The following is a 24,363-nucleotide window of genomic DNA, read 5'->3' on the forward strand; positions in this document are numbered from 1 at the left end:
TGCAATCATTTACACATTATTATTGTCACAATATAATTACTTTTTTACGCTATGAGAGTCGTGCGCTTTGTTCTTTTTCTCTTTTACATGTGCTGCGTGTGATGATTGGGCCGTCCATTCTAACAAGCTGCAGACTCTCCTTGATTGTTAAAGGTTTTTGTATTCTATTTCACTTTTAGGAATACAAGTTTGTGTTCCCTTAAAACCTTATTAGTGCACTTTTTACTATATCAATCTATCAGGTTGTTATATACACTCACTATTAGTTTTAACATCACAATTTTACACATTTGTTGTACTGTTTATTGTTTTTTTTTTTATCTATAATGAACAATTGGTTAACTGAGGAAGAAGTTCTGGGGCGGCTTGATGAAATGAAAGTAAATAAGGCACCTGGCCCCGATGGCATACATCCAAAAGTTCTCAAAGAGTTAAGTTCAGTAATAGCCAACCCATTGCATTTAATATTCAAGGACTCCATTTTCACAGGCTCCGTACCACAAGATTGGCGTAAAGAAGATGTGGTGCCTATATGTAAAAAGGGAGCTAGATCTCAACCGGGGAATTACAGACCTGTAAGCCCAAGTTCAATAGAGGAAGCTACTTGAAGGTTTAATACGGGATAATATTCAAGAATACATAATGGAAAACAAAATTATTAGTAATAGTCAGCATGGATTTATGAAGGATAGATCATGCCAAACTAACCTTATTTGTTTCTTTGAGGAGGTAAGTGGAAATTTAGACCAGGGTAATGCAGTTGGTGTGGTCTTCTTAGATTTTGTAAAGGCTTTTGATACTGTTCAACACAAGAGGTTGGTGTATAAATAAAGAAAATTGGACTCAGTCAAAATATATGCACCTGGATTGAAAACTGGTTGAAGGATAGACAACAGAGGGTTATCATAAGGTGAACTTTTTCAGGTTGGGCTAAAGTCATGAGTGGAGTACCTCTGGGATCGGTACTGGGACCCCTGATTTTTAACTTGTTTATTAATGACCTTATGGTTGGCATCGAGAGCGAGTCCCGATCTTTGCTGATGACACTAAATTGTGTAAGGTAATTTCTCTCCAGAAGGACTTGGAGAGACTGGAAACTTGGGTAGGTAAATGGCAGATGAGGTTTAATACAGATAAATGTAAGGTTATGCATTTGGGATGCAAGAATAAACAGGCAACTTACAAATTAAATGGGGATAAATTAGGGAAATCCTTGATTGAGAAGGATTTAGGAGTGCTTGTAGACAGCAAGCTTAGCACTAGCGCCCAAAGTAGTTGCAAAGGCAAACAAGATCTTATCTTGCATTAAACAGGCAATGGATGGAAGGGAAGTAAACATAATTATGCCCTTTTATCAAGCATTAGTAAGACCACACCTTGAATATGGAGTACATTTTGGGCACCACTCCTTAGAAAAGACATTATGGAACTAGAGAGAGTGCAGAGAAGAGCCACCAAATTAACAAAGGGGATGGACAATCTAACTTATGAGGGGAAACTAGCTAAATTAGATTTATTTACATTAGAAAAGAGGTATATAAGGGGGGATATGATAACTATATACAAATATATTCGTGGAGAGTACAAAGAGCTTTCAAAAGAACTATTTATCCCAAGGGCAGTACTAAGGACTCAGGGTAATCCCTTAAGGTTGGAGGAAAGGAGATTTCACCAGCAACAAAGGAAAGGGTTCTTTACAGTAAGGGCAGTTAAAATGTGGAATTCATTACCCATGGAGACTGTGATGGCAGATACAATAGATATCTTCAAAAAAAGGTTGGACGTCTTTTTAGGAAGGAAAAGTATTCAGGGATATACCAAATAAGTAAACATGTGAAGGATGTTGATTCAGGGAGTAATTTGCCAATTCTTGGAGTCAGGAAGGAATTAATTTTTCTCCTTATGAGATATCATTGGATGATATTTCGCTGCTTTTTTTTGTTTGCCTTCCTCTGGATCAATATACTGTGAGTATAGATATAGGATAAAGTATCTGTTGTCTAAATTTAGCATAGGTTGAACTTGATGGACGCATGTCTTTTTTCAACCTCATCTACTATGTAACAATGTAACAATGTAACTATGTATTACTGAACGGAGCCGGTGAGACGGATTCTGACTGCTTCTGGCTGCTGTGACGGAGAGAGATGGGGCGCTGCTGCTGCTGCTGTAGTGCAAGTTATTTCTGCAGCTTCGGTTAGAAGATTAACATTGTGGGGCTCCCATTCAGAAGCAGGGACCCCGCAAAGATAATCCTCTAATGTTATGGCGACCGTCAGACCTGCCCAAGTAGATAAATATTGCTCTATCAGGAATGTATGCCTGGCTAATTGTCCTGCGAGTGAGCATGAAGTATGTGTAGAGTATAGCGCACACTGCCAGCACCATATAAAAATCAATAAATATATCTATAAAACATATGTGTACATTTATGCTTACCTACGACTATATATAAATAGAAGATAACATGTCTGCTAAATAAGGGATTCTATAATAAAACCCTCATCCTGCAAAAGGGCACAATGTGAAACTCACCAGTGGTGTCCGGGCACTGATGACACCAATGAATTGTCTGGTATTGTATCTTGGCTTAGGTAGAATGGGGAGCTACCAGCCGGTGATAAAGGGATGTTGGGAGACCTGAAATGAAGACAAATACAAACACTCTACTCACAAAGCACAATAAACCAAATATGCACAAATAAAGAAAGGTCTGGATTGCGAGACTGAGGAGAAAGATAGAGGAGATCAGGAATTAAAGACACAGGTGATATGAAGAGAGATGCAGGGGTGAGGGGATCTGGAGAGACTAAAGAGGAAACAGAGATACTGAATAGGGTGAAAAAGAGGAGCTACGCAGAATAGCTGAAAGAAGCAGAAGATCAGTAGTAGAGAAAGACAACATGAAGAGGCACTAGTAGAGAGTGAATGAGAAGAAGAAATTACAAATAGTGCTAGAAATAGGTGATGACCATTAAGGTGTAATGGCTGGACATGAGAAAGTGTCAAAGTGTCTGTCCTGCGCTTCCGTGTGCAGGGCAGTGTTCTGAATGCGTCAGACACTGGGGCATCACACGGGGGAGCTCCGTTTCGCCTCAATAACAACCGGTGCAGGGGGAATATAGATGCCTTACCTCACCTGCACTCTGGTCTGGGGTCTGCTCCCTCGGCTGCTCCTGCGTGCCACCGTCTTTAGTGTAGGCTGGAAACAATGGTGGATTCGGCGCAACTGCGCATGTCTGGATCAGAGAAACTCCTGAAGTTCTTCAAACAACTTTATTAGTGGTACACACAAGGGCTAACACCGCAATCTCCCCCTCTACGCGTTTCACCCTCACAGGTAGGGCTTCGTCTTGGAGTGGGGAGAAGCGGAAGCTGCCACATTAAATACAGAAAAAAGCGCGCGAAAAACGCATATTTTATGCGTTTTTCGCGCGCTTTTTTCTGTATTTAATGTGGCAGCTTCCGCTTCTCCCCACTCCAAGACGAAGCCCTACCTGTGAGGGTGAAACGCGTAGAGGGGGAGATTGCGGTGTTAGCCCTTGTGTGTACCACTAATAAAGTTGTTTGAAGAACTTCAGGAGTTTCTCTGATCCAGACATGCGCAGTTGGACATGAGAAAGACCTGGGACAGTGAAAAGTAAAGATGAGAGAGAGCGCCTGGAGCATGGCACAAAAGGAAGCATGGGAGAGCGTGCTACTGAGAGAGAAACAGAAACAGACAGACAGGAGGAGAGAAAGGTAAAGCTGTCTGTAGTGTTGTGCTCCTTACGGCATGTTTCTGTTGGGTGTTGGCTGGGAGAAATCATTCTGCTTCGCAGCCCATGCTGCTGTAGTGTTAGGCTGCATCCATAGATGGACAGGCCGTGCTGAGGCGTGCGGACGCTCCGCGCTGAGCCCCTGCATCCTCAATTAGGATGCCTTGAGAGGGGGCTCACGCGAGCGTCCGCAGGCGTGCTGAAGAGTTGGAGGTTTCAGCCGAGCGCCAAGCTGTTTTTCAGCGTGCTGTCGGCTGAAAACGTCCAATCACAGCACAGCAGCGTCAACGTCACGGCGTCAACGTCACGGCGCCATGACGTCGGCGCCGTGACATTGACATCAGTGCGTCGCGGGCGATTGGCCCAGCGACGTCACTGCCCCGCCTCCAACCACCTCCCCCCGGCTCCCCCCGCGCACGCTGGCTCGCCTGCAAGTCCGTGCAATCGCGCTGACTGAAGCAGGCGAGCCTCAGCGTTAGCGCGCCTCCGCTCTCCCCACACGCCTATGGCCCGGGCATTAGGCCCGTTCTATAGTGCCGTGCGTGCGCGCGGAATTTTAGTTGACTGACGTTAGTCAGCCTTTCTTTAATGGCGCCGCGCGCGCACGGTAAGGAGAGTAGAACCAGCCGACAGGGGGAAAGAAGAAAAAAAGAAAGAAATCGCGCTGCTACCGCCGCTGAAAATGTAAGTATATGAGTGTATATGAGTGTATATGTGTGTGTATGTGTATGTGTGTATGTATGTATGTATGTACATGTATGTACAACGTATTAAAAAAATTATTTCAGGATTTATTTATTTTTAAAACACACACACACATACATACATACATACATACATACATACATACATACAGTACACACACATACATACACACACACATACATACACACACACACACACACACACATGCATACACATGCATACACATAGTCGCGCACAGTATATACACAAAACGTGTGCGGCACAAGCACGCGCCTTCACAAGGGCACGCGCGCGCGCACGGCCGCACACACTATATAACAGCCCTTAAGTTTTGTGCTAGCTGCATTCCTGGTAAGAAAACATACACACTGGTAGACAGCAGACAGTGGGTAGGTCATCTGCTAGCAAAAGCTCACAACACAGTTGTATCTATTCGTCTTTTCCCTGCTTTTCTTTCAATGTACCACTATTTATGTTGTCTGTTATTCAGCTCCTCTCTTGCTGTGATTTAAATATTTATGTTTCACTCTGGTCTTCTCACACTTTGACATAATCAGCTAGCTATCTCTCATTCTGCTCCCGTCAATATAACATACATGGCGTTCTTTCACTGGGAAATACAAGTCTATCTATTTTTTCTCTCTGCAAGAAAAACAATATATTCCTTTAGAAAAATGCTTGCAGGTTTATAGTGTGCAAATCGATAAGTAGAGTGAATTATTTTACAAGGAGAAGCCATGAAAAGTGAAACAGTTACCAACCCTTCCACTGACGGGGGATGGGACTGGGTAGAGGCAGAAGTGCTCATGCACCATAGGGGTCTGTCTATGGCCCGTGTCCCTCGCTGCCTGATCCAGGAGTTTAAAGATGCCATTTCTCTCACACACCTTCATGGAGGGGTTATTGCAGACTGGAGAGCCCCGCCCACCTTTCACCCCCAGTTCTCTGGATCTTTGCGTGGGACAAAAGCCACGGCAACCCCCTCAAACTCCTCTCGTCCCCAACCTCAATAAGTTGGAGGACAAGTCTCAGGCATGTTTTCGCGGCATGCCGAGAAAAGGGCTGTTCTCTCTTGTGATCCACACAGTGCACTGTGTGGGCTCTGTGCCTAGACTCAGTACAAACACCCGTGGTGACGTCACGCGTTCATCACCCTAACGCAGCGGTTCGCGATCTGGGGGGCGGGAGAATTTGTGGGAGTGGGGGGGGGGCGCGGGCAGTTAAAGAGGCCCTGCGCTCTTCCCCAGGGCATTTAAATGAAATGCCGGAGGTGTGAGGCCACTGTAACTCACTTACCTGTTCTCTGCGGGTCTTCAGCAACGCATCGCCATGACAATGCGGCGTCAAATGACGCCGTGGGGTCATGTGATGTGATGTCACAGGACCTGCGACGTCATTTGACGCCAAGTCATTGGGAGAGGGGGGCGCAAATACTTCGGCTCCAGGGCAGGGTGGCGCAGCCCAAGAAGTTTGCGCCCCCCTGCCCTAACGTGCATTTCGCCAATCAGTTTCATCTGGGTAGTGGCACAGAGCCCACACAGAGCGTGGCAATCCTGCAGGAGGCCTAGAATGGCTATAAGAAGGAAGAGCATACCAATGGAGCCTTCATACAGATTCTTGGTGATTGAGAGGTTTTCTTCGCCTAACATTTAGTGCAATTTTTACCTTCTGTCTAGTAGTTAATTTCCTCTACTAGACCTCTACATAGTATATTATTTCTATTGGTAGATACTTAAATGCAATCAACCAATCAGTAGGGTCAGGCTACTATGTTTAGTACTGTATATACTCCATCCCCTCCGTTGCCTATGTAGCCTGGAGCTCCCGTGGCTCCTGGAGACCCCCCTCCCCTTGAGCAGCTCGGTCGCGGGTGCCGACAGACCCGACGGCTGCTTCCAAGGGTGGGGGCTGGAGCAGGGAGCAGCGCGGCTTCTCCTGCCTGCGGCCGGTTGCCGGGGACGCGATCGGGCGGTTGCTAAGGCCGCGATCGCGTCTCTAAGGTCCCGGCGGCCGGTGAGGCAGGGCGCCGCCATTGAAGACAGCGTTGCGCCTGCGCAGGGACACGTAGGCGCAGGGAAAGCCCCCGAGACAGGGATAGCTCGCGCGAGAGCAGGGAAAGCTGAGGGAAGGTCGAGGCAGCCCGGGAAAGCTTGCGCAAGCGCAGTGAAGGTAGGGAAAAGCCCGCGAACCCCTAGCCTACCAGGGAAGGCTCTGAGCTGGGACTACATATCCCAAGAGCCTTTGCGAGCCCCATGTGACACCAGGGAGCCAATAGGGCTTAGGAGACCCCTGGGCAAAGAGATACATTTGGCGGGCTTGCAGCACGTTAGCTCAGTCAGAGACCGGAGCAGCCCAGGGAAGGAGGTAGGGTACAGGAGTCAGGGACTCCCTGTACTAGGCCAGCACCCCCAGGGCTCGAGATAGCTCAGCTCCCCAGTAAGGTGAGTGTTGCCAGGGGCATCCCTCGGGTTAGGGACCCTGCCACTTACAGTAGTGGGAGCTGGGAAAGGAAGGTTACAGAGAGTTGGAGTCAGGGAGCTGTAGGGAAGTAGGGTGCGGGGAGCGAGTGCAGCTTCTGCCCCATATAGGTACCTACACCCCAGGTAGGCCCCAACTCCCCATTAGGTTAGTGGGTAATTGCTGAGGGAGGCCCAAGATAGGGACGCTGCCCTTAGTGTAGTGCTGCATTGTCAGAGTCACGGCTGTCAGTGCTGTGAGGTCTGACAGGCAGGCACCTTGTTGCGCAGCACGTTGACTGCCAACCTTCAGTGAGCTACAGCTTGCTGCTGTAGGCGCTGGGACTAGTCAGAGAGTAGTGGGTCTGGAGAAGGGCTATAGCTGTTCTAGTCACCTTGAGGTAGCGCTAGGGGTAGGATGCCTGAAGGGATAAACTGGTAACTGAGAGCAGGAATTCTGGAGAGGATCTGCACTAGGCTAGCCAACAGTAGGTAGACGCCCAAGTACTGCATGGAAGAGTACTCTAGTCCATTCCAGATCACTTACCGAAGGGACTTGGGTAGTTAGGGGAGTGGGACAGGTCATTACCCCTGCAGGCCCTAGGAGTTCCCCAAGCCACTACAGGTTGCTGTACTACAGGGACAGGCCCTAGGTTAGGGTTCCTGTCACGTTAGTACCATTTATATAGATAGGGACACAGCAGACGCTGCGGTTCCTGTGAAGCGGTTCGGACCCACGTCGGGGTCCGCACGTGCAAGGAGTTCGGTTGGATCAGACGGATTCATCACACGTCTGACCCTTTGAGAAGTTTGTTGCTGACCCGAGCACCGGAGTGCTCGGCAGGTATTATACCATCACATGTGCACCAACAGGCCTAGAGGTTCTTAGTGACTGCGCAGTCACCCATTGACTATCTCTGTAGGAGTACGGGACATTGGGTGGGGTTCTTGGGACACTGGGTGGGATCACCTAGTGTTTGGGAATCGTCCTGCGAGACGTCACTGTTAGTGTCTCACCGTGAGAGAGACACAGGTTATCATTATTATTCGTTAGTAAAGTCCTTAGTTATATAAAGCACTGTGTATGGTATTATTGTGATTGTCCTGCGAGGAACCACTCCCCCTCTGGTGGGAGCCATCGCAGGTGGAGGCGCTGTACCGAGAAGATGTTGTAAGTGATCACCCCTAGTATAATTACCCCAGGTTCCCCGTGGCGGAAGCTCAGCCCTCCTGTGAGCCAACAGGTAATGCACCACACCTGAGTAACAATATATGTTTCCTGCACTCACACAGTAGAATCTGCGATTGGGTGGGGGAATACCCGTTACATTTGGAGGCGCTGCTGAGATAGACCTGGGGTGCCCTGTTTTCATTTTTTCCAAATTGTCCAATTTATATTTTCCACCATGTTTGGGCCCGCAAACCATGAGGCCCACGAACGAACCAAGAGGACAGAAGTATCCCCGCGACATGTGCTAGTAGTAGGGGATGTTCCCAGTAGTGCCGTGAAGTTGAGGGAAATTTGTGAGGCCCTAGGGAGACTCCTGGGCATAGACCAAGGGTGGAAGAGGATAGAGCACCGGTACGACCCCACTGACCAGTGTTGTAGACTATGGCTAGTAACGGATCAGGAAATATGCCGGGAAAATGTCCCTCCGACCTTACATTTCCCAGGGGCCCCACCAGAAGGCTACCCTCTTGCATACTCAGAGAGCCTTAGTGAGATTACCAGAACTGTGATCAAAATGGAGGCTCCCTCATCAAGGGAGTCACACCTAAAATGGCGTCTCCCGCCAAAGCAGGAGAGCACATGTGCTGCTGTCTGCAAGCCTGCACCAAATTGTGTTGCAGAAATCCGTCCGGGACTGGCGGGAAAACCAGAGCTCCGCCCCTGCAATGTGAGTGACTCAGTGATAGAGCGAGCCCCTCCTTTACATTCCACCAGGGGGAGCAAGCAAAGTGAACAACCATCAGCAACTGCTGTTCCCATTAAAAACAGTACAGAATGCAGAGAAATACACCCTCATTTATATGGAGCATGGCGGTCTAAAGGAGGGAAAATATCCTTTCTGGTGTGCCCGTGCCTACAAAAGGACTTGAGTCTATCTGGTGGTATGGACTTTAACCATTTTAGGCTACCAATAGAATATCGGGTGGCTGTGGTGGAGGACGAGGGGTGTATACGATGTGTTTGTGACCAGTGTGACTTCCCAGGTGGCAAACCGACCTGGGGTCCCAAGTGTGCTTGTTGCGGAGCACAGTTTCTAAAGCCTGTGCTGCTGCAGTCTACAGTCCCAGATCCCAAGCAGGAATCTCAGATGGCAGAACACAGAGATGAAGATGCTGTTACTTGCTCTACCTCAACCACGGAGGTGGAGGAGCTGACAGACAAGGCTGCCCTGGTTCCCTGTTGCAACCAAGCGGGAAGAACTGAGGCCCAGCCAGCTACGGAAAAGGACGAACCATCGGTGGCGATGCGCCTACCGGCGAACCACCCCAGCAGTGAGACAGAGGAATCACAGGGGGAGGTGTCCCCCCTAGAAGAAAGCTGTCCAGCCGTGCGAGAGGACCAGTATCTACCACCTACCGTTCAGTTGAAGAGAACAGTCAGCTCTGTCGTGCTATCAGGTGAAGCACCGCAGATACCTGACAGTGTTCCACAAGAAGAGAAAACCATTGCAAGCCAGCAGAGTGGTAAGGAACCCCCTTGCCCCCCACAGGCTCCGATGGAGGTGGCCGTGAAAAAGGTCAGAGTTACGGCTCCTGAACCGAGTGTGAGCCCGTGCGCTCCGACTCAAATGGTCCCAGGACCGGGATCCAACGCTCCCGAGTTTCAAGCCAGTAAGTGGACTGTCCCAGAAGTGCCGGGGACAGGTCCCGATACAGCCGAGGTGGGAACTGACAGCGTCCCCGAGAACCTGTTGGCTACCGTGAATCACCACAGTGGTAAGGTATCTACCCCTTACCCCCTGCCAGGTGAAACAGAGACTTTGAGGAAAGAGACATTGTCCATTGCTCGCTTCCCAGCGGAAGCCTCGCAAGTACGTAGGGACAAGGACTGTGTGGCGAGGGATTTAGTAAAAATTGCCTCCCTTAAGCCCAAAAGGGAGCGTGCCATTCGCCAAGTAGTGGACCGGGGAAAGGGTCCTGGCCTCCTGGTCTACCGCATCCATGCCGCGGGTGACCGGGTAAAGGTCTGCTTCAGAGACATGGTGCTACTCCTTCCACCAGGGGGAGGAAGTAGCGAGGAACCAGTGACTGTTGCCCTCCGGTGTGCTCTTCAAGAAATTTTTCTGGGGGAGGCTCAAGGACGCAAAAGTGAGGTACCCCCACTTGATCAGTTAGGGGCACCCCACGAATGGTCTCAGCAAACAGCTGACGCTCAGCTGGCCTCGGGTATGGTATGTGAACTGTATTGTAACCTGATGTCTAAAGTCACCAGTGATAGGTTGTACATATGCCCTGCATTTTCATTGTATAACTGTGTACCAGGTTATGTCTGCCATCCAAGCGAGGTCGTTGGAGTTTCACCAGGGGGAGAGTGTAGCCTGGAGCTCCCGTGGCTCCTGGAGACCCCCCTCCCCTTGAGCAGCTCGGTCGCGGGTGCCGACAGACCCGACGGCTGCTTCCAAGGGTGGGGGCTGGAGCAGGGAGCAGCGCGGCTTCTCCTGCCTGCGGCCGGTTGCCGGGGACGCGATCGGGCGGTTGCTAAGGCCGCGATCGCGTCTCTAAGGTCCCGGCGGCCGGTGAGGCAGGGCGCCGCCATTGAAGACAGCGTTGCGCCTGCGCAGGGACACGTAGGCGCAGGGAAAGCCCCCGAGACAGGGATAGCTCGCGCGAGAGCAGGGAAAGCTGAGGGAAGGTCGAGGCAGCCCGGGAAAGCTTGCGCAAGCGCAGTGAAGGTAGGGAAAAGCCCGCGAACCCCTAGCCTACCAGGGAAGGCTCTGAGCTGGGACTACATATCCCAAGAGCCTTTGCGAGCCCCATGTGACACCAGGGAGCCAATAGGGCTTAGGAGACCCCTGGGCAAAGAGATACATTTGGCGGGCTTGCAGCACGTTAGCTCAGTCAGAGACCGGAGCAGCCCAGGGAAGGAGGTAGGGTACAGGAGTCAGGGACTCCCTGTACTAGGCCAGCACCCCCAGGGCTCGAGATAGCTCAGCTCCCCAGTAAGGTGAGTGTTGCCAGGGGCATCCCTCGGGTTAGGGACCCTGCCACTTACAGTAGTGGGAGCTGGGAAAGGAAGGTTACAGAGAGTTGGAGTCAGGGAGCTGTAGGGAAGTAGGGTGCGGGGAGCGAGTGCAGCTTCTGCCCCATATAGGTACCTACACCCCAGGTAGGCCCCAACTCCCCATTAGGTTAGTGGGTAATTGCTGAGGGAGGCCCAAGATAGGGACGCTGCCCTTAGTGTAGTGCTGCATTGTCAGAGTCACGGCTGTCAGTGCTGTGAGGTCTGACAGGCAGGCACCTTGTTGCGCAGCACGTTGACTGCCAACCTTCAGTGAGCTACAGCTTGCTGCTGTAGGCGCTGGGACTAGTCAGAGAGTAGTGGGTCTGGAGAAGGGCTATAGCTGTTCTAGTCACCTTGAGGTAGCGCTAGGGGTAGGATGCCTGAAGGGATAAACTGGTAACTGAGAGCAGGAATTCTGGAGAGGATCTGCACTAGGCTAGCCAACAGTAGGTAGACGCCCAAGTACTGCATGGAAGAGTACTCTAGTCCATTCCAGATCACTTACCGAAGGGACTTGGGTAGTTAGGGGAGTGGGACAGGTCATTACCCCTGCAGGCCCTAGGAGTTCCCCAAGCCACTACAGGTTGCTGTACTACAGGGACAGGCCCTAGGTTAGGGTTCCTGTCACGTTAGTACCATTTATATAGATAGGGACACAGCAGACGCTGCGGTTCCTGTGAAGCGGTTCGGACCCACGTCGGGGTCCGCACGTGCAAGGAGTTCGGTTGGATCAGACGGATTCATCACACGTCTGACCCTTTGAGAAGTTTGTTGCTGACCCGAGCACCGGAGTGCTCGGCAGGTATTATACCATCACATGTGCACCAACAGGCCTAGAGGTTCTTAGTGACTGCGCAGTCACCCATTGACTATCTCTGTAGGAGTACGGGACATTGGGTGGGGTTCTTGGGACACTGGGTGGGATCACCTAGTGTTTGGGAATCGTCCTGCGAGACGTCACTGTTAGTGTCTCACCGTGAGAGAGACACAGGTTATCATTATTATTCGTTAGTAAAGTCCTTAGTTATATAAAGCACTGTGTATGGTATTATTGTGATTGTCCTGCGAGGAACCACTCCCCCTCTGGTGGGAGCCATCGCAGGTGGAGGCGCTGTACCGAGAAGATGTTGTAAGTGATCACCCCTAGTATAATTACCCCAGGTTCCCCGTGGCGGAAGCTCAGCCCTCCTGTGAGCCAACAGGTAATGCACCACACCTGAGTAACAATATATGTTTCCTGCACTCACACAGTAGAATCTGCGATTGGGTGGGGGAATACCCGTTACACCTATTTTAATTGATCTTAATATTTTGATTGAGGGTTATTTGTTGTTTTCTGTAATCTCATTGTTTTAATGTAAATCGATTTAAAGGTTACATTTCAACTTTTTGTTGATCTTTTCACTTTTTTGGGGGGGCTTCTACAGTGCAGCACGAAATACTTTCTTTCTCTTAGTTTTCTTCTATGCATTACCGAGTCCTTTGTAGCACAACACCACATCTAGTAATATTATATATAAATCTTAATTTTCCAATGTTTTGATTGTATAATCAATCTTCAACAGCGATAACATTTTCTTATATTGTAAAGTGACTGCCACTTTTTTAAGTAGAAGTACTGAGTGAAAAAGGCATGCACCAACATCTACTGCTGAAAATAAGAAATTAAATTTTTTTTTATCACAGGTGCCTTTAAATCCTAAGCTTATTTAATGTATGTTATATGGAAAGTGTACATTTCTTAAAAAACATGTCGAAAAAAATTGTATTCAACATTATGGTGCTCTTATGATGTTCCCTAAATGTTTTGTAAGCCACCACACAGGGGATGCTATTAATGCTTGCTTCCTTGGTTGAGATTGCAGTGGTGAACACGATCGGAACCTAAGTGGAGCCCTCTCCTCTTTACATCAATCAATTAGTAAAGCGGGCCCCCGCTAATACCGTCACCATTCTGATGCGGGATTGGGACAAGTTTGAGATTGATCGTGGTCTCCTTTATCGGGTCGTCCCCTAACACAATCACCCGAACCGACAACAGCTGTTCCTGCCCCTAAGTATGCAGTACCATGTCCTAAGATCCTCACACGATGACCATGGACATTTGGGGATAGACAAAACCTTCGGTTTAGTACGGGACAGATTCTTTTGGCCCCGAATGAGGGTCATGGTGGAGCGGCATTGTCGAAAATGTTTGCGGTGTTCCAGAGAAAGACACTGCCCACTCGTGCAACCCCAATGGGTCATCTAAAAAGCTCAGGCCCCCTGGATCTAGTATGGATCTAGTATGCATGGACTTTTTGTGTATCGAGCCCGACTCCATTGGCATAGGCAATGTGCTGGTAGTGACTGATCATTACACACGATTCTCCCAAGCATTTCCAACCAAGATCAGAAAGCTATCACAGTAGCCAAGGTACTGTGGGAAAAATATTTTGTGGACTATGGTCTGCCAAACAGAATGCACTCTGACCAGGGTATGACTTTGAGAGCAAGCTAATTAAGGAACGTCTCAAGCTACTAAACATCCAAAAGTACAGGACTACTCCTTCTCACCCTGAAGGAGATGGTCTTCCTGAAAGATTTAATAGAACATTATTGGATATGTTAGGCACACTAAAGGGGTCAGAAAAGGGAGAATGGAGTAAGCACGTCGAAACGCTGGCGCACACATATAATTGTACTCAGCATGAATCGACGGGGTACACACCTTACTTTATGACATTTGGCAGAGAAGCTCGACTGCCAGTAGACATCCGCCTCCGGGTATCTACCGATGAGGTACCCAATGTGGCGCACTACCGCTTTGTGAAGTGACTACAAGATAGTCTGCACCACGCTTACCAGCTAGCCGAAAGGGCCACGGCCCAGTTAAATGCCAATAACAAGCGGAGGTACGATCATAAAGTTCGCTATTGGGACTTACAGCCTGGAGACGCAGTTCTTTTACGCAACTTGGTGGTTCCTGGCAAGCATAAGTTGGCCGACCGATGGAGAGAAGGATATTTTGAAGTCCCAAATGACAGGCCTCCCTGTGTATCGTATACGTGATATCAATGGCAGGGTAAAGGTTTGGCATCACAACCATTTGTTTCTCATACCACAAGTGGGTGATATAGGCTCAGAACCAGAGACTGTAGAAAACAACTCTGAGCCCGAAGAATCTATGGACAGTCTTAGCCCTATGACGGAGAGAGCGACTCTGAATCTGGAAATGAAACTGCAGCTAACCAAACCAGAGACTGGTGGGCACCTCCCGAAGGAGCACCGGGTAATGGGCCTGAGCCCCAGGTACCTTCAAACGCGGCTTCAGCAAGCCGTCCTCTCAACCCCAGCAGCCCCAGCTTTGTACCTAACAGAGACTCTGTTCCAGTTGATTCATCTGTTACCCGAGAGACGGGGCCTCAAGCCCCAGAACCTCTCTTAGTTGAAGAAGCTACAGAGACTGAGACCGAGACTCGTCAAGTCAAAGAGTGAGGCATCCACCCACTAGTGTGGCTTATGATCAATTAGGGGCACCCCACTATAAGTCTCAGCCACCGGCTAAAGCTAAGCTGGCCTCCATTATTAACATGTTTGCTGAACTGTATAACATTGTTTAGAGTAATGTGTTAAGTTGTACGAAGTATACCCTACATTTTTATTATATACATGTGTGTAACGCTGTCATCCAAGCGGGGCCGTTGATGTTTTCCCCAGGGGGAGGATGTAGCCAGGTCCCCCCCGGTTCCCAGGGTTTGTGTTGTATTTCCCTTACCTCCGCTGACTCATGGGAGGTTGTGGGGGAATGAAACTGGCAACAGGATCGCCGGGAGCTCCGGTGGGTCCCTCTCAAGGGTGCCGCCATCTTGGAGGTGCGCGCGCAGCAGCGGTATGTTAGCGCATACGGAGATGCGGTGGTCTCTGTAAGGGTCAGGAGACTAGCGCTCGCAATGACAGGGTTGCGCACGCGCAGTGTACAGCGCGCACCCGGCGGCCCATAGACAGAGGTTCCGCAGGGGCTACAAGCCTCATAGTGCTTAGGGGCACACATATACACACAGACAAAGAGGAACACAGACACAGAGGCACATAGACACACACACAGACACAGAGGCACACACACACACAACACACACTTAAAACCACGTTGTAAATCACTAGGTGTCAGCATGTACTGTTGTCCTACACTCTGATTGGTTATTAACTATACAGTCTGATTGAGTGCAGTAGAAGCTATCTGATTGGCTTATAGGCGGTCAGATGGTGAGACCGTCTCTGCAAAAATCACATTCTAGTGACTACAAGGATTTTGGTAACACTGTCGCTCCATCGTGCCATCGCGTCCACTATAAGTGCACGCAACGGCTTCAATACAATTGTTTTCACACGACATTGCGTCGCCGGCACTATAAGTGCAGCCTAAGGCAGTGTTGTGCAACCTTTTTTGAAGTGAAACTTCTTTGCTGGTAACTACAGAGTTTTCATGGGAAAAAATCCTTATCTTGTAACGAAAAACCGAACGCGGGTGATATCACGCTCGTCATGCATGCCCCTGTCATGCATGCCCCTCACGCAAGCACAAAAAACACCATTCCAGGCCACACTGAGGTTAACATTATACTCGTGCGCAGAAGAAGAGGTTGTGAGCTGCGGCGTGCATGCGCAGAACCCAATAGTCGCCTCCCTACATTTGCAATACAGCCTGCGCGTCCAACGCCCTTGTGTGTCCGTTGCCGTGTGCAGGTGAGGCCGGTGCCATACGTAGCCAGCACGGCGAGCATGCACAACCAGGATGCGAGCATGCACAGCTGCAGCTCTCGCTATACGCGTGCAAGCCCCCCAGCACCGCGCGCATGTGCAGGACCCCAGAAGTCGGCCACAAGTTCCATAATCAGCCGTCTGGACACCTTCCAATCTCTCTGCTGCACCGGTGGGCCCCCTCTATACAGAGTCACCACACACCCAGTCACCCACACACCCACACCACAGTCACCCACCCACAGTCAGTCACCCACACAGTCATTAAACCCACCCATCTAGTCACCCACCCAGGTCAATCAGTCACCCACAGAGTCACACACACACAGTCACACGCACACACACAGTCACATGCACGAACACAGTCACATGCACAGTCATGCGCGCACACCCACAGTCACACGCACACACAGTCGCGCACACAGTCACAGAATCACACACACACAGTAACACAGTCACAACACAGTCGCATTCACACACATTAATAAACACACACACACACACAATGAATTCACAGTTCGTATAAATATAGAAGTGCAAATAACTAAAATAGGGTGTGTGTGCAGAGCACGTGCGTTTTAAGTGAAACTTCTTTGTGTTTTGTCACTAAATGTGTGTTGATTTTTAATAAAAACAGCACCATCACAAATACAATTTCTGTGACAAAACAGGGACTAAAGACAAAGAAGTTTCACTTAAAATGCGTGTGCTCGGCCCACACACACTTTTTTTAGCCGCAACTCCTACATTAAAATGTTCACTACGCAAGCACTCCCACACACGCAGCCCTGAAAACAGTAAGGATTAACTCTGCGAGGGTCCCTGCTTCTGAATGGGGCCCTGTAACAGGGACTTATCCCTGTTGAAGAAACTCTCTCTAAAATCCAGCAGGGATCTGGTTAAGTGCAGCAGACAATTAACCAGACTCCACCTGACCAATTAAGTTTGTGTGAGGACTCTCGGGCTGCGCAGACCATGCGGTTTACCTGCGGTTTGCTCCGACGCCCACTGTCGGCCCCCGCACTGTCGGTCTCCCTCGCGCGTCCTCGCGCAGGGTGCTTCCCGCGTGAGTGGCGCCCCCCGCTGGCACGGTGCACAGGCGCAAACCCCGCGTCATGGGATTAGAGTCTGGCTGTGTCGTGCGTCATCAGCGCACGACGCACTCAAGCGATGGGTAAAGAAGAGCTCATTAGCTCCATCCCTTTCCCCATCCAACCTATCAGTGGACTCTGCGGAGGTCACGCCTCTGTTCCACTCCCTGGGGGATTGGTCAGTGCCTGCTATTTATGCTCAGCTGTGCCACTGACACTTTGGCTGAGCATAGACTCACGTTACCCTGTGTTTGCCTCTGCTTATCCTGCCTTGTTCCCGTCCTGTTGCTTTGTTTCTAGTTCTGATCTCCCGTGTACCGACCCAGCTTGTCCTTGGACCATTTGCTCTTTGGAATACTGATCTCGGCTTCACCTGGCTCTCCGCACCTCTCCAACCCTGACCCTGGCTTTGAACTTTGACGATCCGCTCCTCTCCAGCCCTGACCTTGGCATAGTACCTTCCATGCTCTGGACCTCTTCTGCATCGGACCCGGCAAGTATACATTTACTCTGAACTCCACTGCCCTAGACTCGGCCAGCAAGACCATCCTACATTTCGGATGGGGTTCCCATGTCTGTGGCTGGTGTTTGTCTATTCCCATCTCAGCACAGGGGTCTCGTCTAGGTTGTGGTGAGCACAGCGTAACAGTTTGTAAGAAAAGCCTCCTGTTTGCAGGAGAGAGATTTCTTAGCTCATAGGGGAGCTGACAGAAGGGAAAGGAGGGCTGTGTCCTGAGAGAAAGACACCAGGGGACCAGACCTATTGTGCCTGGACCACCTATTGTGCCTGCCTCCCGCAGACACCTATCCGGACACCACTGACCTGAAGGGCCACCTGTGTTAAGGTACCGCTGAGACTTTGGGGTGATAACTGGGTAAGGGGCTTCCTCCCCCCCCCCAGCCTTGCAGAGAGGAACAGGGGAAGTAAGTTAGCCCTTGCACAGGGATAGTGTTTATTGTTTTATGTATCTTTTTGGTTTGTTGTATTGTTTAGAGGAACGGACAATAAAGCCTCATTATAATTTCCCCTTAAAAACGGTTTCCATTGCATACCTCTGCATACATCTCTTACAGGCCCCCCGCAGTGTTAATCTTCTTACTGGAACTACAGAAACTAATTTGCACTATGGCATAAGCAGCCTGTCTCTCTCTGTCAAAAGCAGCAGTCAGAAGCAGTCTCTCTGGCTCGTTCAGTCAGCCTAATGACATCGTAGATGCCCAAATATGGATATGCTTGAATATGGACATGCCCATATTCGGGCATCTACAATGTCATCATGACTGAACGGAGTCGGAGAGACTGCGTCTGACTGCTGTGATGGAGAGAGATGGGCCGCTGTTGCTGCTGCTGTAGTGCAAGTTAGTTTCTGTAGCTTTGGTCAGAAGATTAACATTGTGGGGCTCCCATTCAGAGATAATCTTCTAATGTTTTGGTGACCGTCAGAAATTTGCCAACGACACCCAAGGTGTTCGCGCACCACTGCCCAAGTGGATAAAAATTGCTCTACCAGGAATGTACGCCTGGCTAATTGTCCTGCAAGTGAGCATGAAGTATGTTTAGAGTATAGCGCACACTGCCAGCACCATATACAAATCAATAAATATATCCATAAAACATCCTGCAAAAGGGCACCATGTGAAACTCACCAGTAGGGTACGGGCCTTGATGGCACCAATGAATCATCTAGTATTCTTCTATCGTGGCTTGGGTAGAATGGTGAGCTGGCAGCCGGTGGTGAAGGGAAGTTGGGAGACCTGAAATGAAGACAAATACATACACTCTACTAACAAAGCACCATAAGCCAAATATGCACAAGTAAAGAAAGGTCTGGATTGAGAGACTGAGGAGAAAGATAGAGGAGATCACTGTAAGGAATCCGCTCCTCGGTTTACTGTTTGCCTTACCTTGCAGACAGTGCAGTCCTGGAACACTTCCCTTGATATTTACTGCAGCCTGGATTCACTCACCAAAGCAATACTGCCACACACCCCTTCTGCCATTGGTTCTCTGACCTTTAAGTACTGCTTTCCCACAATGCTCCCTGCCGAGCATAGTCCTTGCTGGATGTCTCTGTGTTCTTCCATAAGCCTTGTCTTGTCTGTCTCCTTGGTTCCTGAGACCGGCTGCTAGTGTCACGCAGCGGTCTGTTCCTGTGCTGAAGCAGAGTACTCTCCTTGTTGTCTTAAGCTCCCTGGTTCCTGTGACCGGCTGCTAGTCTCATGCAGTGGTCAGTTCCTGTTTCCTGTGCTGAAGCTGAGTACTCTCCTTGTTACTTCAGCTCCTTGTTTCCTGTGACCGGCTGCTATATTCACTCAGCGGTCTGTTCCTGTCGCCTGTGCTGAAGCGGAGGTTTCCCCTGTGTTTCTTCAGCTTCCTGGGGCCTGCTGCTCTTTCCCTATTGCAGAGACTCTTGCGCTGAAGCACTGGTTTACCAGTGCAGCTAGGCGGTGTGCTACTCTGGTCTGTCTACCACCTCCTGAGACCAGTACCATGGGCCATGGTCGCCGCACGCGCAGAAGCCACTCCCGCGCTCCTAAGCTGAAGCGGGGCTCTCCTGACTACCTGTTGCCGAACTCCTGCTTGAACAACGTTTACCCTGATGCCTTCAGTCCTGACCCTGGCGTGTCCACCGATGATGCTGTCTTCTCCTATCCTGATCCTGCTACGTACGACTACGAACTGCGCAATCCGGATCAGCCTGCGCGGTCTAAGGTCGGTGCTTTTACAACCCCACCTCAGCCACGCGGTCCGACCCAGGTTTGTGGCGAGCACAGCCGTGACAATCACGAATTAAAGACACAGGTGATATTAAGAGAGATGCAGGAGTGAGGGGATCTGGAGGGACTTAAAAGGAAACAGAGATACTGAATAGGGTGAAAAAGAGGAGCTACGCAGAAAAGCTGAAAGAAGCAGAAGATCAGTAGTAGAGAGACAACATGAAGAGGCACTAGTAGAGAGTGCATGAGAAGAAGAAATTACGAGTGCTCGAAATTGGTGATGACCGTTGAGGTGTAATTGCTGGACATGAGAAAGACCTGGGACGGTGAAAAGTAAAGTTGAGAAAGAGGTACTGGGGCATGGCACAAAAGGAAGCATGGGAGAGAGCACTACTGAGAGCGAAACAGAGACAGACAGAAAGAAGGAGAGAAAGGTTAAGCTTTCTGTAGAGTTGTGCTCCTTACGGCATGTTTCTGTTGGGTGTTGGCTGGGAGATATCATTCTGCTTCACAGCCCACGCTGCTGCAGTGTTAAGCTTTGTGTTAGCTTCATCCCTGGTAAGAAAACAAACTTACTGGTAGACAGCAGACAGTGGGTAGGTCATCTGCTAGCAAAAGCTCACAACACAGTTGTATCTATTCGTCTTTTCCCTGCTTTTCTTTCAATGTACCACTATTTATGTTGTCTGTTATTCAGCTCCTCTCTTGCTGTGATTTAAATATTTATGTTTCACTCTGGTCTTCTCACACTTTGACATAATCAGCTAGCTATCTCTCATTTTGCTCACGTCAATTTAAGATACATGGGATTCTTTCACTGCGACATACAAGTCTATCTATTTTTTCTCTCTACAAGAAAAATAATATACAGTATTCCTTTAGAAAAATATTTGCAGGCTTATAGTGTGCAAATCGATAAGTAGAGTGAATTATATGGCAGTACAAGTAGAAGCCCTGAAAATGTAAACAGTTACCTACCCTTCCACCCTCATTGCTATTGAAGCCGGGATGTATCCATTAGGGTTCTTCGTAACTTGATCCTCTGTGAGAGGGAAGACAAAGAAAGAGTGGTGGCCGAAACACAGACGGTAAGAGATAGAGGGGTGGAATATAAAATACAATGAGTGGGAGAGAAGCAGAATATATAAAAAGAAGGGAAGAGAAAAAAATGCACTAGAGAGGGTAGCACATTACAGGAGACATAGGCCCATATTTATTAAGCAGTTGTTTGATACAGTATAAGACACTTTCCGGTTTTGGAAGACACCTTACAGCCCTTTGACTTGTATGGGCTGTAAGTGGTCTTCCAATGCTGGGAAGCCCTCTATGGGCAGACGACTGCTTAGTACATAAAGCCCATAGTGAGAAGACATTAGTATCTAAAGGTAATAACCCTTATCGCGAATGTCATTACAGGCCTTCTGACAGCAAGGGGGCAATATTAACAGAGAAGTACCCAGTGTCCTATCTTATACCGTTGGGGGTATAATTATATAGTTTTAAATATGATTGCAAGGCAAATTAACCCGAGAGAAAATGATTGCACTGCGTGAAGTTGCAGATACTGGCTGATTTATACACAATCTCCTTGTTTTTCAGAATATCTAGCATGTGTGGCGGGACTGACCTTATTCTCTCTGCACCCAACTGTACATAATGGTATTTATGTTTGATGTTCATTTTAGTCTTCAATAAAATAATATTTATATTTAGGGGGTTGTATGATGATTATTGCTGATCCAGCCAATCCCATTCTCATGCAACCACCTAATTTGAGGTCTGGTGTGGTACTGAATTTAGGACTCACTTACTTGAGTAGTGTTTTTCAAAGGCCTCATCTTTGGGTTTATTTTTGTATAGAAGCTGTAGCTGTTTTAAGTCTCTCACCCGGTCCGCCAAAGAGCGAATATCTAGGTCTTTAGCAGAGAACGGTTGGATATTTTGAATTTGTGAAGAACCTTGAGGTAAAAGAGGAGAAAAACATCATCATAGAACGCATCACTTTAGGAACATCCCACAGCAAATCCATATTCTTTTCAGAAACATAAAATGTATATGGCAGCGCTGGTATTTATAACAAACAAACAAATCAAAGATAACAAAGGGCTCGATAGGTCAAACTGCGGTAACCAAAAAATGTGGTAATGTCTGCAAAAAAGTGCATTATTATTAATACATCAACGTTGCACCATCAACAATAACGCATCCGATACAAAATATAGATTTTTTTGTATTAACGGCAAAACATCATGTTCCGATATCTATCGCAACGAGATTTACAGCAGAAATTCTGTACATTTTCTATCGCCTAGAGCAGATTGGCGTTATCTCTATCTTTCCTAAGAATGTATTGGCCATTATATACATGTAACAAGGTTTGTCCAGCTTTTAATCAGTGTTAGGACCTGTGAATTATGGTCATGCCTTGAAGGGGCTCACAGGCTTACAATGCTTTGGCCAAAGTGTTAAACTAAATTTCCCTTTTATTCAAGAGATATATAGGTATTTCACTGAGTATTTTTGCCATTGGATGTAGCACTGTTTGTGTTTGTTTGTAGTATATATTGCCATGCCTAGTAGCACTCCTTTTTGACATTTATATATAAATATATATATATATATATATATATATATATATATATATATATCTTATACTATATTAGTGAAAGCACTGTATGCCTGCATGCATGCATGCATGCCTGCCTGCCTGGATGTCCGGTGTCCCTAGGGGCAATCTCATTGGTCCCTTGGCCCGCCCGCCCCCGCACACCTCTCATTGGCCTCACACACACACACCACCCCCTTGGCCCGCCCCCCACACCTCTCATTGGCCTGAGGCGGAGTGACGGGCCAAAGGTACACACACACACACACACACACACACACACACACACACACACACACACACACACACACCTCTCCCCCTCCCCGCTCCAAATCACCTCTCCCCCCTCCAAATCACCTCTCCCCCTCCCCGCTCCAAATCACCTCTCCCCCCTCCCCGCTCCAAATCACCTCTCCCCCCTCCCCGCTCCAAATCACCTCTCCCCCCTCCCCGCTCCAAATCACCTCTCCCCCCTCCCCGCTCCAAATCACCTCTCCCCCCTCCCTGCTCCAAATCACCTCTCCCCCCTCCCCAGCGGCATCACCTCTCCCCGCTCCAAATCACCTCTCCCCCTCCCCGCTCCAAATCACCTCTCCCCCCTCCCCGCTCCAAATCACCTCTCCCCCTCCCCGCTCCAAATCACCTCTACCCCCTCCCCAGCGGCATCACCTCTCCCCCTCCCCGCTCCAAATCACCTCTCCCCCCTCCCCGCTCCAAATCACCTCTCCCCCCTCCCCAGCGGCATCACCTCTCCCCCTCCCCGCTCCAAATCACCTCTCCCCCCTCCCCGCTCCAAATCACCTCTCCCCCTCCCCGGCGGCATCACCTCTCCCCCTCCCCGGCGGCATCACCTCTCCCCCTCCCCGGCGGCATCACCTCTCCCCCTCCCCGCTCCAAATCACCTCTCCCCCTCCCCAGCGGCATCACCTCTCCCCCTCCCCAGCGGCATCACCTCTCCCCCTCCCCGCTCCAAATCACCTCTCCCCACTCCAAATCACCTCTCCCCCTCCCCGGCGGCATCACGTCTCCCCCTCCCCAGCGGCATCACCTCTCCCCCTCCCCGCTCCAAATCACCTCTCCCCCTCCCCAGCGGCATCACCTCTCCCCCTCCCCGCTCCAAATCACCTATCCCCCCTCCCCGCTCCAAATCACCTCTCCCCCTCCCCAGCGGCATCATCTCTCCCCCTCCCCAGCGGCGCTCAAACTGAACTCTCCCCCTCCCCAGCGGCATCACCTCTCCCCGCTCCAAATCACCTCTCCCGTACCCCCGGCGGGGGAACAGGCAGCTGCCACGTGGCGCGTAAGATGGCGGACCCCCTTCCTCCCTCGCGGCGCCGAGTCAGACGGTGGCGGCGCCCGGAAGTACAGGTAGGTGTCGCTCCCTCACCTCCGGCGCCAAACGGAACTGAGAAAGGGCGCATCAACAGAGACATGTGTGTGTGTGTGTGTGTGTGTGTGTGTGTGTGTGTGTGTGTGACTGTCCACTGCCCCCCCTCCTGTCCACTGCCCCCCCTCCTGTCCACTGCCCCCCCTCCTGTCCACTGCCCCCCCCCTCCTGTTCACTGCCCCCCCTCCTGTCCACTCCCCCCCCTCCTGTCCACCTGCCCCCCCCTCCTGTCCACCTCCCCCCCTCTCCTGTCCACTGCCCCCCTCCTGTCCACTGCCCCCCTTCCTGTCCACTGCCCCCCTCCTGTCCACCCCCCCCTCCCCCTCTCCTGTCTACTGCCCCCCCTCCTGTCTACTGCCCCCCCTTCTGTCTACTGCCCCCCCTCCTGTCCACTGTCCCCCCCTCCTGTCTACTGTCCGTCCCCCCCTCCTGCCCCGCCCTCCTGTCCCCCCCTCCTGTCCCCCCCCTCCTGTCCACTGTCCGTCCCTCCTGTCCACTGTCCGTCCCTCCTGTCCACTGTCCCCCCATCCTGTCCACTGTCCGTCCCCCACCTCCTGTCCACTGTCCGTCCCCACACCCTCCTGTCCACTGTCCGTCCCCACACCCTCCTGTCCACTGTTCGTCCCTCCCCTCTGGGGAACACGGAGAAAGAGGGAGAGAGAAGGGAGCGGG

At 50.0% G+C, this 24,363-nt stretch overlaps 1 protein-coding gene across 9 annotated transcripts in view; it reads right to left on the reverse strand.

Annotated features, from left to right (window-relative positions):
* STAT6 (signal transducer and activator of transcription 6) overlaps positions 1-24,363 on the reverse strand; it is a 206,826-nt gene that overhangs the window by 20,663 nt on the left and 161,800 nt on the right. For 5 of the 9 annotated variants that reach the window (XM_075591487.1, XM_075591486.1, XM_075591488.1 and 2 more), the window contains 5 exons: positions 21,511-21,657; positions 20,678-20,741; positions 20,165-20,254; positions 18,629-18,736; positions 2,536-2,640 (listed from right to left, as the gene is read on the reverse strand). In XM_075591487.1, the coding sequence (XP_075447602.1) occupies positions 2,536-2,640; positions 18,629-18,736; positions 20,165-20,254; positions 20,678-20,741; positions 21,511-21,657 (514 nt within the window). Of the gene's footprint in view, positions 1-2,535; positions 2,641-18,628; positions 18,737-18,756; positions 19,827-20,164; positions 20,255-20,677; positions 20,742-21,510; positions 21,658-24,363 lie in introns of those variants that run through there. The other 4 variants (XM_075591490.1, XM_075591489.1, XM_075591492.1 and 1 more) reach the window with 4 other exon arrangements.

This window comes from Ascaphus truei, chromosome 3, assembly GCF_040206685.1.
Source record: "Ascaphus truei isolate aAscTru1 chromosome 3, aAscTru1.hap1, whole genome shotgun sequence".
Lineage (NCBI taxonomy): Eukaryota > Metazoa > Chordata > Amphibia > Anura > Ascaphidae > Ascaphus > Ascaphus truei.